Below are 14828 nucleotides of genomic sequence, written 5' to 3' on the forward strand. Positions count from 1 at the left end.
GTTCCATATTACTATCAGCATCCAGTAGAAAAGTAGGCTAACAAGTGAACGTTTAAAGCAAGTCAAGAGTTTTGAGAAATGGTTTCTGTAGTTGTTACAGTTTGATTTGAATATATTGTTGAAATGTTACTGATAACTCCCAGTATGTGGTTAAGATAGCACATTTCTCTCTTCTAATTTAACTTTTTTTTAAAAGTTAAAAAAAACTGTGGGGCCTGTGCTTGCTAGGCAGGCACTTTATCACTTGAGCCACATACCTTGTCCTTTCTGTTCTAATTCATTCTCTTACACAAAGTGAAATCGGTATAATTTCAAAAACAAATTACTTATAATCTAGCTTCCAGTTACTAATAAGAATAGTGTTTAGCCAGGTGCAGTTGGCTCACGCCTACAATATTCCCTAATTAGGAGTCTGAGATCTGAAGATGATGGTTCAAAGCAAGCAGTAAATCCCTTGAAAGTCTGATAAAACACCAAAAAGCTAGAAGTGGAGTGGTGGCTAAAATAATAGAGCACTATCCTTGGTCGTATAGCACTCTGAGTTCAAGCCCTAAGACCTTTCTCTCTCTCTCTCTCTCTCTCACTCACTCATACACATACACACACACACACACACTCACACACATGAAAGAAAGAAAGGAAGGAAGGAAAGAAAGAAAGAAGGAAAGAAAGAAGGAAGGAAAAAAGGAAGGAAGGAAGAAAAGAAAGACAGGAAAAAGGAGAGAGGGAGAGAGAAAGGAAAGGAAAGGAAGGGAAAAGGAAGGAAGGAAAGAAAGAAAAGGGAGGGAGAAGGAAGGGAAGGAAGGAAGGGAATAATGTTCAGACTTAAATCTTGTAACCTACTATAAAAGCAGAAAAATTTGAATACATTCTGAGAGCTACTTAAAATTTTTTTTTGCTACTTTACATGTTTAAGTTATTTGTGTCAAGGTGATGTACAGAGGGGTTACAGTTACCTAAGTAAGGTAGTGAGTACATGTCTTGTTGAACTTGTTACCCCCTCCCTCATTTTTTTCACACTTACCCTCTCCCCCCCACCAAGTTGTACAGATCATTTCCAACATATTGTCCTTGTATCGCTGTTGGATTGGTTCCCCCTTTGTCCTTTTGTTTCACCATTTTGTTGTTCCTCTTCCCTTCCCTGATTGAAATAAATGTATATACAATACTCAGGGTACCAAAACCAAATACATTGACAACAGGGGGTAATCTTTAAAGTATAACTACATAAATATCATACATTATCAGACATTATAATGTACACCTGCAATTCCAGTATGTTTGTTTTTGTCGGTTGTGGGGCTTAAACTCTGGGCCTGGGAGCTGTCCTGAGCTCTTCAGCTCAAGGCGAGTGCTCTACTACTTGAGCCACAGCGACACTTCTGGTTTTCTGAGTGGTTTATTGTAGATAAGAGTCTCAAGATTTTCCTGCCAGGGCTGGCTTTGAACCACTATCCCCATATCTCAGCCTCTTGAATAGCTAGGATTACAGGTGTGAGCCACCAGCGCCTGGCTTCTGCAATCCCAGTGTTTAGGAAAAATTTTTTAAAAGGTATCTGTATTTCTATATTTCAAAAAGCCATAATTTTAAGAATGAAGTCTGCTGGGAACTGGAACTTGTAAAGTTCAGTTTCAAAATCTTAGCTGTTAACACATTACAGTAGATAAGATGTGATCTTCCATTTCAAAAACATACTTGTACATACACTTCTCTAATTTGGGAAGGGGAAGGGAAAAAGCAAAATGCTTAAAAAGGATACAGGTTGACCCATTGTAACAATGAGATGTACAAAACACTACCTTGAAAATGAACTTTACAACTTCGGCCTGGAGCGGGGGGCGAGGGGGGGGGGGGTTGGGGGTAGTTGTGGAGGTGGGAGGGAAGGGATGGTAGGGGAAACACAAAGGAGGAGGCAACAATGCTCAATAGGAAATGTATTCATTACCATGTTCATGTAATTGTAACCCCTCTGTACAGCATTTTTACAATTAAAAAAAACTACAAAAATATATTTAAAAAATACCTATACTTCGTGAGAGCTACTTTTTAAGTGTCCTTACTTTTTTTTTTTTTTTCCGGTAGGTTGTGGGGCTTGAACTCTGGGCCTGGGCACGCTGTCCCTGAGCTCTTGAGCTCAAGGCTAGCACTCTACCTCTTGAGCTACAGCACCACTTCCAGCTTTTTCTGTTTATGTGGTGCTGAGGAATTGAACCCAGGGCCTCATGCATGCAACGCAAGCACTCTACCACTGAGCCACCTTCCCAGCCCTGTCCTTACTTTTTTGTTTGTGGTTTCATTCCAAAATTTCCCAGGCCTAGAAAAAGATTTAAAATTTCACAGGTTTGAGATGGGATTCCCCAAAAAATCAAATGAGGTATATCCGTCTTTTAAAGCTAAATGAATTATTTCTGCTGGAATTAATAAAAAGTACTGTGATCTGATTTGCAAATGACATGGTTTGTTTTGAGCATGTGTTTGTGATTTTCCCCCAAACTGTATTATATTATTAAACATAATTATTTCTTTGAAATAGGAGGCAACAATGCTTGATAAGAAATGTACTCATTACCTTGCCCATGTAATTGTAACCCCTCTGTATGGAATTTTCACAATAAAAATTTAAAAAAAAGAAATAGGTATTAATTACAAGATTCTGACTAAAATAATTTTTGTGAGAAACCCTGCATACAAAGTAAGATTTCCTAGTATTTAATAAATATGGAAATTAAAATAATTCTTATATCCATCTTACTATTTTGATGATTACAAAATAGCAGTTCAAATGCTAGGCCAAGTATTTTAAGTACCCAGTTCTTACAACTCAAATAAATGCTATTGTATTTGCTTTTCACAAACAGGAAACTGAGGTAAGTGAGGGTAAATAACTTGCCCAACGTTGTTCACATTCTAACACATGCAGCAAATCAGATACCAGTGTTCTGTGCACATTATCACTTCATAAATCACTAACTTATTGGATCCTATTTTAGAAATCAGAAAAAAATGATCTTTTAACTAGTGGCCCTCAGGATGCTGGAATTATCTGAGGTTTCAACTGTGGGTATTTATTTAGTACAGAGTGCATTCTGGCCTTCAAATACTTAAAAGCTAAGGTTACTCCAACACATTGCCAAGGCTGTGAACCAGCCTTGGAAATCTGACTGTGGAAGTGGAAATACAGATGACAAGTCTACACTACAATCCCTAAGTAACACTATTAAGTGTATGTTTAAAGCCATGAGGGTATTTATCTACCTAAAATGTTTACTTCACTGAATTATTTTAGTATGTAACCACTTCATTTTTATATATTGTGTTTCTTTAGGTACAGATAGAGCCTACATTTCTCTTGAAGAGGCTTCAGGGAGAAATAAAAGTAGACAGCTAGACAAGCAACTGACTATGAATTCTGAGAACAAGCATCAGAATCTGGAGGATTTAGGAAGTGAAGTCACACGTGATGACGCAGAATTGCCAGAACAGATAGCAAGGAATTTTCAAGTTGTTAGTCCTCATCCAGATTATGGGATATCTGAAGATTCCATGTGAGTGCCACATTCAGCCTTCTATCTAGAGAGAAAGAACTTTTCTCTCTCCCATTTCAGTTTCCTTTGTTTCTAAATTTGATATGTCAGAAACTGGAGAATTTGAGGATTCTTCCAACATTTGTCATTGTTTTCATATTATTGGTACAATGTGTCAAGAGGAAAAGCACAAGGTAAGTTTGAAGTAAAGCAATAAAGTTTTATTCCTTGTTCATTCAAATTTCTTTAACCTTTCCCTATATGTAAAAATAACTGTTGAACTGCTATAAATGAGATACTATTCATCAAAGCCAAAAGCTGATAGTGATAGGACAGATTAAGCCCAAATAGATGTTTTGGGTTTTATATGGCACTATTTGTCATTACATTCAAATACTTTCAGAGTGGTCATGTACTCTGCTATTTGCCCTCCTTATTATTTTACATTCTGCAACTTATACCCATCTACCGTGCCTATTTGATGAAAGGGTTTATGATATCTATGAGTGTTATCTTTGGTAATAAGATACTTGAATAATTATTCACATTTTAGGAAAATAATGTTAAATTTAAAGTTTTTCAATGATAATATAATTCTATTTTTAGTCTACACAAAGTCATATTTTCTAAAATGCTATTTTGTAAGTTTTATAAAATAGAAATTGCTATTTCTACTGGGTATGGTTAGCATTTCTCCGTAATCACAGCTACTCTGAACTCAAAAGTTGGGACAGTTATGGTTCCAGACAAAACAGTGAGACACCATTTCAGTAAAAAAATGGTGGTGTGGTGGGGTACACCTGTTATCCTAGTTAAATGTGAGGCATAATTGGAGGAATACGGCCCAAAGAGGCCTTAAGCAAAAATTCAGTCTACTGGAAAAATAACTGATGCTGAAAGGTCTGGGGAATGTGGTCGAGTGCCTGCATAGCAAGTGCAAGGCACAGTATTGAAACTTTAATACCACCCAAATAAAATAAAAAATAAATTTCTATTTACTTGCAAACTATTCTGTAGATAAATTAATGAATATTAGCAACAGTGAAGTATTCACTGTCTTAGTATGTTTCTTTCAGTTAGCATTAGACTGTTCCTGGGGTTCTATTTGAGGTTTATTTTAGGGGGTAGTGGGAAGAATTCACTAAGGAACAATAAGCACTTAAAAGCATATGGGAAAATACATGTTAGAACATGGACTAAGGTCGGATTTGTATGTGTTTGTGGAGGGGGCCGGTCTGGCAGGAGGCCTAGGTGATGTCACTGAGCTTTTGTGCTCAAAGCTAGCTCTCTACCACTTGAGCCACAGCTCCATTTCATTGGGGATTTGTATCTTAGGGACTTTCCTGACCCCAGGCTGACTTGGAACCTTGATCCCAGCCTTCTGAGTTCTTAGGATTATAGCATGAGCCACTGGCACTCTGCTTATTTCAAGATCTCTAGTATGGAGATCTTAAGATCTTTAGTATATTACAACAGGAGATAGGTAGTACAATACTACTATCCCAATATAGTGATTCCTAGATTTATCTATGCTTACACATGTAATGCTTCATAAACAATCCCTTTTACCTTTCTCTCCTTTTTGCTATTTTCTTAGAAGTTACTAGTATTCTCAAATAGCAAAGTATCAAAAATTAATTTCACCTAGCATTAAATATTGTGGGAATAGGATTTTATTTTAATGTGTTGAAATTAATAATGAAAATATATTCTTTAAATCAAATCTAAAATATACCTGGTAATTTCTGCATTTTCAAAAGAGCAAGAATTGCGAGCAGAATCCCTGGAATTACTAATTGAAATAATATTTTTAGCTCTAAAGTTTGAGTGATTTTTGTCGAGTCTACTGGGCCATGGGCCTCTTAGGTATTACTAAATGCTTCCCACAAATTTAACTATCTCAGTTGATAGATTGCCATCTCTTTGTGTAGTGGAGGTATGTTTAAGAATATCTGGCCCAAAGAAACATAGGTCCCATGGTTTCCCTTATTTGCAACAACTGAGTCAAGCAGAAAAGGTCAGATAAGTTGATGTTAGGGGAATGTTCCCAAGATAAGTATTCAAAATTTTTTTTCTTTCATGCAATTGTTTCTAACATATTTATAAGATGATTTCTTTGTTGCTTTGTATGTCCCTCCCCCACGGTATAACCCATGCTTTCACTGTATTTGATGTTGGTATAATTTGTGGAGGGGAAGGGAAAAAAACAAATCGTTTAACTAGGGATACAGGTGGACCCATTGCAACAATGAGATGTACAAGTTGTTATGTCGAAAAACGAACTTTACAACTTTGGTGGGGGGTGGGAGGAGGACCGGGTTGGGGGAGGAAGGGAGTATGGGAAGGGGAAACAAAGAGGAGGCAACAATGCTTGAAAAGAAATGTACTTTTATTTTGCCTATGTAATTGTAATTCCTCTGTACGGTATTCTCACAATTAAAAAAAAAAGAATATCTGTAAGAAAGAGAAATTTATAATAGGGTATCTTTACATATTTATTATTAAATTTAAATTTGTATTCTTCATTTTATTTATTTATTACAGCATTATGGAAAGTAGGAAGAATGATTTGAATTATGAATATATGATTCCTAACCAACTTACTTCAGACTCTGAAGAAACAATTGCCTTTCTTCTAAAAGAATTAGATATTCTCAGATCAAGCAATAAAAAGGTATAATATAGAGGGGCTGGGAAGGTGGCTCAGCAGTAGAGCGCTTGCCTTGCAAGCCTGAGGCCCTGGGTTCGATTCCTCAGCACCATATAAGCAAAAAGAAAAAAAAGCCGGAAGTGGTGCTGTGGCTCAAGTGGTAGAGTGCTAGCCTTGAGCTGAAGAGCTGAGGGACAGCGCGCAGGCCCAGAGTTCAGGCCCCACGACCGGACCCCAAAAAAAAGGTATAATATAGAAAGTGAGATTATTATACAGTCACTTTTAGCTATGGGCCTAATAAATTTTCTTTGTCAGCATCATTATTCTGGCTTATTGCATTCTTTAATCCCTCACCAGTAGTTTTATGTTGTTTCCTTACCTTGCCAACAGAGAGGTTGAGTCTAGTGACTGTCTGTGAAAATAGTTTTTTGTTTTTCTTCCTATTGGTCTATAATATTACTTCCTTTTATATAACCCTTGTCCTTTATGTAGATACTAATAAAACAAGTACTCAAGTTTTATAGAAGTACCTCAGCACCATGGAGTATAATGAATATGAACCTTGTGCATGTTATTTTTTTAACTTTTCTTCTCTTTTTTAAGTATCTATGCCCTGTATTTCACCTCAACAATGTATGTAATAGAATTTCTCCCACATCAGTATTTTATTGGCATCAATTGGTTGTTCAAAGGGATTTCATTTGGACACATCATATGTATATAACGTACCTTGATCAGACTATGCTTCATTATCCTTTCCAGACCATCCTCAGCAAGCTTCATTGTTCCATACACACACATGTACATAAAGTATTTTGACAGTATTCTCTCTCTCTCACTCTTCCCTTTACCCTTCCCATCCCCACTACTACTATCCCAAACTGTACCTATTTGAAATTCCTGTCATTCATTTTGTAATTAAATTTTAAAGTAACAAATGATATTGTCCTTTATCTGGTATCATCTTATACAGTCATCTTATATATTTTATTCAGTACAGCTTATTATATCAAGTTCTTTAATTAATAGCTACATTCCTCTGAGCATTAGAAACATTCATTTTCTGTGGATCTTTTCTTAAAAAAACTCTGCTACCTTTCTGATTCTAATATTCTTACTGTTTGACCTAATCAAACTGAAGCATGATGTTAAGAATGTTGATTGTGTCTCAAGGAAAACAACAGAAGTGACAAAAGCCTAGGGTGGAATTAAAAAAATATTTGGAAGGATTCCATGTAAGCATAAGATATTTTCTATACTTTCATTTAGTAGTTATTATATGCCAATTATGAGTCAAGATCACAGTGCCAATTTATATGGAATATTATGAGACAGTATTCATAAAAAGATTTGTATCAGATATTAAGATTATTATCTTAATTAATTTTGTTTCTAAATATTGTGCTAAGAGAAGCTGCAAAACTGCTGTCTATTATTTTAATATTAGCAACCTTCCAGATCTTTTGCTTTAAGACAAAGGAATGGATGAAATTGCTTTTCCAGAAGTTATTTTTAACAATAATGCTTCTCTTTATTTATGTATATTTATATATTAAAATTTTGGTGTATATTTGGATGTTTTTGTAATTTCTGTGTGATTTCTTTATAAAATGCTTCTTATAACCTAATTTTTTATTGGAGTTGATGTATTTAGGTAGTTAGGTATAACATTGTATTAGAGTTTAGTTATAAAATTTTACTTTGAAATGAATTGCATTTGTAGATGACAGTTATCTAATAACAATACTCTTTTTTTATCAATGTGTTGTAGCTTCAAGAAAATCTGATTAAAGAAAATAAAGAACATAGAAAATTAAAGCTTGTGTTGGAACTTCAGGAGAAAGCAACAGAAGCTAAAATTGCTGAAAAGACAGCAGGTATGGTAGATGAATGTTTTAGAATACAACCTGAAGAGTGACAGAGGTTGTTAAATAATGTGTCTTAGTGAATACTAGCATACTGCCTTATTTGCCAAAGGAGGAGAGCTCCTCTCTTTCTCTTATTCTTTTTTTTTTTTTTTTTTGGCTGCTTAGAAAATAGGTGGCTTTAACATCCTGGTACTGGTATTAGTGAGAGCTTTACCTGTATTCATACTGATTTGGCCATTAAATGCATTGTTAACACCATGTCAATCCAATCACAAAAAGGTTGTTTGTTTTGTTGGAAGGGCCTGAACAAACAAGGGGAAATAATGATTACCAGTGCCTCTACCTTTCAACCAGCAGTTCAAATACCACTTATTGTTTTAGCTTGTGGAGAGGAAATACTTCTTTGTAAGAAGATAGGCATATATTCATTGCCAGTAGAAACCTACATTTGATTTAAAAATCAGTTTTGTGCAATTAATCAGTTAATATCTGGTGATATAGATGATGACAGATATTTTCCTTGAGATTAAAGTGAAAAGTTGCTACAGTTTATTGTTGTAAATGACTGCCTTAAAATGTTTAGAGTCCATTTTTAATCTATTTTACTCTATTTTAGTGTTTTATAATCTTTTCTACAAAGAGAATACCTTTTTAGCATATTTAAGATGTTACAGATATAATTAGAAAATTCTCAATTTTGTTATTTTCATGTATGCATGTAATTCTTTCTAACATACTGTTTTCCCTTGCTAAGGAAAGAAAATTTTTATAAAATAATAGATGCTAGCATTTGGAAGAATTTTAGAAGTGTCTTATTTAACATTTATATCAATTGGAATGATTTTAAAAATAATTTCATGATTAGTTTGATGTTATAATTATGCTTTAGATACTCCTTGTTATGTATATAAAAGACTTGTTATGTATATAAAATACTTTTGGGTCTTTTAGATCAGAGATGTGATTAATTAATATAGTCTGCAAAATGTTACTGTGGAAGGTAGAACTGAATATCACTACAAATGTTTAACTAAGATGACCATGTATAAATCCTCCAATAGGACACTAGGTGGTTTCTTCTCTGTGATGACAAAGTACCATAAAGTTTTATGTCAGCTTTATTTAGGAGATATGAAAATAGTAAATTTTAAGGAAATTAATTATATGCTAAAATTAGTAATACAAGTATAAGCTTATAACAATTAAGGATTTCATACTTTTTATCAAAATCAAATATATATATAAATCATTAGAACATTATAAAAAGTCATTTGATTTGAAGTGTGCATAATAATGTAACATAAATCTTACAGAAATAAGAGAGTAAGTTTTGGGTTATCAACACTTTCTGAGATCATGACTTCATATATCTGTATAGCCTAATCATTTATGGGCTGGGGAACTCAGGAAATAATATTAACATTTTAATACAGTTAGCATGTACTTTAATTATTTGTTTATTGATATATATTTATGGATTCCTCTTTATTGAACTATTTGAATTATGTAAGCATAAAATGGAAAGAATTTTTTTTTTTTTGTTACCAGTCCTGAGGCTTGGACTCGGGGCCTGAGCACTGTCCTGGAGTTTCTTTTGCTCAAGGCTAGAGCTCTACCACTTGAGCCATAGCTCCACTTCTGGCTTTTTCCATTTATGTGGTACTGAGGAACTGAACCCTGGGCTTCATGCATGCTAGGCAAGCACTAAGTCACATCCCTATCCCAAAGTGGAAAGAATTTGATGGTCTTTCTTTTGGTCAGTCATGGGGCTCAAACTCAGGGCCTGGGTGCTGTCCCTAAGCTTTTTTGCTCAAGGGTGGTGCTCTACCACTTTGAGCCACAGCTTCACTTCTGATTGTTTTATTCTCATTAATCATATCTCACTTGCAACAAAATGCTTTACTAAATGTTAACTCAAAGATGTTAAATATATTTTACAACCACTTATAAAATAATGCATATAGCATTATATAAGAGAAGCATATAGTTTCTCTCATACAAAACAATTTAGTTGAGACTATGTGTAAATACCTAGTCATAAAAATGATGCAAAATACAAATCTTCCAAGTTCTTTAAAATATATATGGGTACATATATTTTTGAAAATGTTTTAGTTATTTTGTTTTTTAAAGAGCTTAAGATATTATAACACTAAAGAACATTACTTTTTAACTTTTTATTATTATTATAAAGGTAATGTACAAGCTGGGCACCGGAAGCTCACGCCTGTAATCCTAGCTACTCAGGAGGCTGAGATCTGAGGATCGAAGTTCAAAGCCAGCCCGGGCAGGAGAGACCGTGAGACTTTTATCTCCAATAAACCACCAGAAAACCGGAAGTGGCGCTGTGGCTCAAGTGGTAGAGCGCTACCCTTGAGCTGAAGAGCTGAGGGACAGTGCCCAGGCCCAGAGTTCAAGCCCCATGACCGACCCAAAAAAAAAAAAAAGTGATGTACAGAGGGGTAACAGTTACATAAGAAAAAGAGTACATTTTTCTTTGGACAGTGTTGCCCCTTCTCTCTTTTTTTTTTTGGGGGGGGGGGCGGTCGTGGGGCTTGAACTCTGGGCTTGGGCACTGTCCTTGTGCCTTTCAGCTCAAGGCGAGCGCTCTACTGCTTGAGCCATAGCACCACTTCCCCGTCTCTTTCTCTAAGTTTTTCCCTCCCACCCTTACCCACAAGTTGTATAGTTCTTTTTCAACAGTGTCCAGTGAGTACCACTACTGCATTTGTTCACTCTTTGTCCCTCAATTTCTGTGGAGAAAAATTACATTCATAGTATCAACATTAAAATACTTAAGAATCTAAGCCGGGCGCTGGTGGCTCACGCCTGTAATCGTAGCTACTCAGGAGGCTGAGATCTGAGGATCGCAGTTCAAAGCCAGCCCGGGCAGGAGAGACCGTGAGACTCCTATCTCCAATAAACCACCAGAAAACCGGAAGTGGCGTTGTAGCTCAAGTGGTAGAGCGCTCGCCTTGAGCTGAAGAGCTGAGGGACAGCGCCCAGGCCCAGAGTTCAAGCCCCACGACCGACAAAAAAATAAAATAAAATACTTAGGAATCTATTAGTTTGAAACTACAACATTAGTCCATTGGTAGATTATTTTACATAACTTTTCACTATTTATATGGTTTTAAATAAATGTAGTCATTACCAAGTACAGTTAAAAACATCAAAACCAGAGCTGGGAATGTGGCTTAGTGGGAGTGTTTGTCTAGCATGCATGAAGCCCTGGATTCGATTCCTCAATACTACATAAACATAAAAAGCCAGAAGTGGTGCTGTGGTTGAAGGGGTAGAGTGCTAGCCTCAAACAAAAGAAGCTCAGGGACAGTGCCTAGGCCCTAAGTTCAAGCCCCAGGACTGGCAAAAACAAAAAACAAAACAAAAAAACATAAAACGAGTATTGAAATAAAAAAGAGGAACAGTATAGATCTATGATTACCAATAACAAAACCTTACTTTTCATGTGAAAGAACAAAGAAATATGGATGTTTGTGCATATAACTACTCATTTTCATATTCAGAATTAAATGTATGTATATTATCAAAGTTCATACATACCTAAATGTAATGTACATAAGCAAAATATTAACATTCCAAAAAAACTTGGAAAAACACCTGAACTTAATATTTAAAAATATCAAATATGATATAAAATTTTCTTTCACATTTTTAAATTAGTTAAAATATGTGGAATATTTTCTATCATAAATAATTCCTTAGACTATAAAATACAAAGATTTATTTATAAAAACATTAGTTATGATAGCAAGAGTATTAAATCTAAGTCATTAAATAAGTTATGGTACATGTATACTACTACGCATTAAAAATAGTTGATAAGATATAAATATATAATATCTATAGACATGGACACGTAATATATAAAGATCTTTATAACTCATAGTTAAGTGAAAGAAGTAATGGTAATCCTATAATTGTAAAACAGTTTTGTTAAAAGAAATAGCACTTCTACATAAATGAAAGGCCAGTTTTAGTTCTCTTTAAAGGAAACTAGTAATGTTTCTGGGAATAATTTCTGCCTTTTTTATGTTTCCACAATGAGTTTGTATTGGATTTACTTTACTTTTACAAGCTGTCATTTAAGAAAACAACATTGATTTTATACTCTAATCTTAAAGTATTTCCTATGATAAATTTGAAACATAAAGACTACATAAACCGAAGTTTTAAAAGCTGTATTATGACTGTGATTCAAATTTGCCATTCTGTCCATGTTGTTTTTCTTGTCCTCCAGATTCCCTCATATTCATTTCAATGTCTTCTTTTGTGCATATATATGTGTGTGTAAACTTACAAAGTATAACTATAGATATGTAAATATATTTATATAACATGAAACTAATAATGCACACCAATTATAATACATAATAATGTATCATTAATTATAACATACCATGTTAATTGTAACTGTCTTTACATAGAATAGTCATTTAAATATAACTATCTAACTGGTACAATTAAAGTGACATAAAACAAAACGTACTAGTTCTCTGTATGCAATTGGAAGCAGTTGTTAAGTCTAAAATCCTTGAAGTTAGATTAACTACCTCCCCTCCACACATATACATAAACAGTAGTATATCTTACTAAAATGAGTTTAAAAAATGGAAGGTAGAAGAGCTGGGCTTGTATACCTATAAAAAACTTTCATGTAGAGTGTTATTCAGTCTCAACTCTGTTTTCTTTGTTTTCCTGTTTTTTGTTTTTGTTTTTTTGGGGGGTTCAGTCGTGGGGCCTGAACTCTGGGCCTGGGCACTGCCCCTCAGCTCTTCAGCTCAAGGCTAGCACTCTACCACTTCAGCCACAGCGCCACTTCTGGCGTTTTTCTTTTTGCTTATGTGATGCTGAGGAATCCAACCTAGGGCCTCAGGCATGCAACGCAAGCGCTCTACTACTGAGCCACCTTCCCAGCCCCTAGTTTTTTTTTTTTTAATTGTGAAAATACCGTACAGAAGGATTACAATTACATGGGCAAGATAATGAGTACAGTTCTTATCAAGCATTGTTTCCTCCTCCTTTGTTTCCCCTTCCCACCCTTCCCTTCCCATCCCTCCCCTACCTCCCCTCCCCCCCCCCCCCCCCCAGCGTTTTTTATACAGTGTAAACTAATCCGAAAAAGCCAGAAGTGGTGCTATGGCTCAAATAGTAGAGTGCTAGCCTTGAGCACAAAGAAGCTCAGGGACAGCAGAGCTTAGGCCCCAAGTTTAAGCCCCAGGATGGGGGGGTGGGGGTAGGGGTAGGAATTCTTGGAGAGCACCCATTGAGTTCAAACTCCAATACTAGGACAAAATAAAACCCAAAACCAAAAAACTTAGCCTTTACCTGGGTTCTAATCTTTTTAAGAGTTATGTATATAACAATTTCATTAAACCTTGGTTAAACTCAATGGTAGTTGACTTTGTGTTTAAATTGAATAATGCTTTTAAGTGTTTAGCCTGTGGATGTCAGATCAGTAAATGGTAATTATGATAAGTTGATTACTGTCATCATCGTGTTTTCTCAAGACTTCTTGCAGATATTGGAAACCTTTTCTGCCAAGGACCATTTGTATATTTATAACATCTTTTATTTATTTTTTTATTTTTATTTTTATTTTTTGTCCGGTTGTGGGGCCTGAACTCTGGGCCTGGGCACTGTCCCTCAGCTCTTCAGCTCAAGGCTAGCGCTCTACCACTTGAGCCACAGCGCCACTTCCGGCTTTTTTCTTTTTGCTTATGTGGTGCTGAGGAATCAAACCCAGGGCCTCAGGCATGCAAGGCAAGCACTCTACCACTGAGCCACCTTCCCAGCCCATTTATAACATCTTAAGGGCCATATAAAATTATCAATGTAGGCAGAGAGGCCACCAACACTAGGAGAAAAATATGTATGTGTCTTGTCATGTAGAGCATGATTTCAAGGGCCTGCCTTCCTCCAGGAGCTGAACCTTTCCGGGTAATATATGTGGACACTTTCAAACATTTCTGATAATTTGTACTTATGTCACTAACTATCCCAAATGAATTAGAATAATTAGACAATTACCCTACAAGCATTTTCATATTGTTTTGTAAAGAATTCATTTCTGGGGCTGGGAAGGTGGCTCAGTGGTAGAGCTCTTGCGTTGCACGCATGAGGCCCTGGGTTCGATTCCTCAGCACCACATAAGCTGAAAAAGCCAGAAGTGGCGCTGTGGCTCAAGTGGTAGAGTGCTAGCCTTGAGCTGAAGAGCTGAGGGACAGCGCTCAGGCCCAGAGTTCAGGCCCCACGACCGGACCCCCCCCCCCCCCCCCCCCAAAAAAAAAATTTCATTTCTAAACCGGGCATAGGTGGATCACACCTGTAATCCTACTCATGAGAATGAGATCCAAGGATCGTGATTCAAAGCCAACCGGGGCAGAAACGTTGGTGAAAGTCTTCTCTCTTTTTTTTTTTTGTCGGTCCTGGGGCTTGAACTCTGGGCCTGAGCGCTGTCCCTCAGCTCTTCAGCTCAAGGCGAGCGCTCTACCATTTGAGCTACAGTGTCACTTCTGGTTTTCTAGTGGTTTATTGGAGATAGGAGTCTAACGGTCTTTCCTGCCTGGGCTGGCTTTGAACCGAGATCCTCATCTCAGCCTCCTGAGTAGCTAGGAATACAGGCGTGAACCACCGGCGCCCAGCAAGTCTTGTCTCTTATCTCCAGTAAACTACCTGGAAAAAGCCTGAAGTGGTGTTGTGGTTCAGTGGTAGAACGGTAGCCTTGAGCACAAAGAGGCCCAGGGACAGTGCCCAGGCCCTAA

At 36.2% G+C, this 14828-nt stretch overlaps 1 protein-coding gene across 3 annotated transcripts in view; it reads left to right on the top strand.

The window, feature by feature from the left end:
- Positions 1–14828, top strand: part of Mipol1 (mirror-image polydactyly 1) — a 301417-nt gene that overhangs the window by 61721 nt on the left and 224868 nt on the right. For 2 of the 3 annotated variants that reach the window (XM_042677896.1, XM_042677898.1), the window contains 3 exons: positions 3327–3546; positions 6070–6199; positions 7947–8052. In XM_042677896.1, the coding sequence (XP_042533830.1) occupies positions 3327–3546; positions 6070–6199; positions 7947–8052 (456 nt within the window). Of the gene's footprint in view, positions 1–3326; positions 3547–3674; positions 3720–6069; positions 6200–7946; positions 8053–14828 lie in introns of those variants that run through there. The other variant, XM_042677897.1, reaches the window with a different exon arrangement.

This window comes from Dipodomys spectabilis, unplaced genomic scaffold (genome assembly GCF_019054845.1).
Source record: "Dipodomys spectabilis isolate Male_0828 unplaced genomic scaffold, ASM1905484v1 ptg000042l, whole genome shotgun sequence".
NCBI lineage: Eukaryota > Metazoa > Chordata > Mammalia > Rodentia > Heteromyidae > Dipodomys > Dipodomys spectabilis.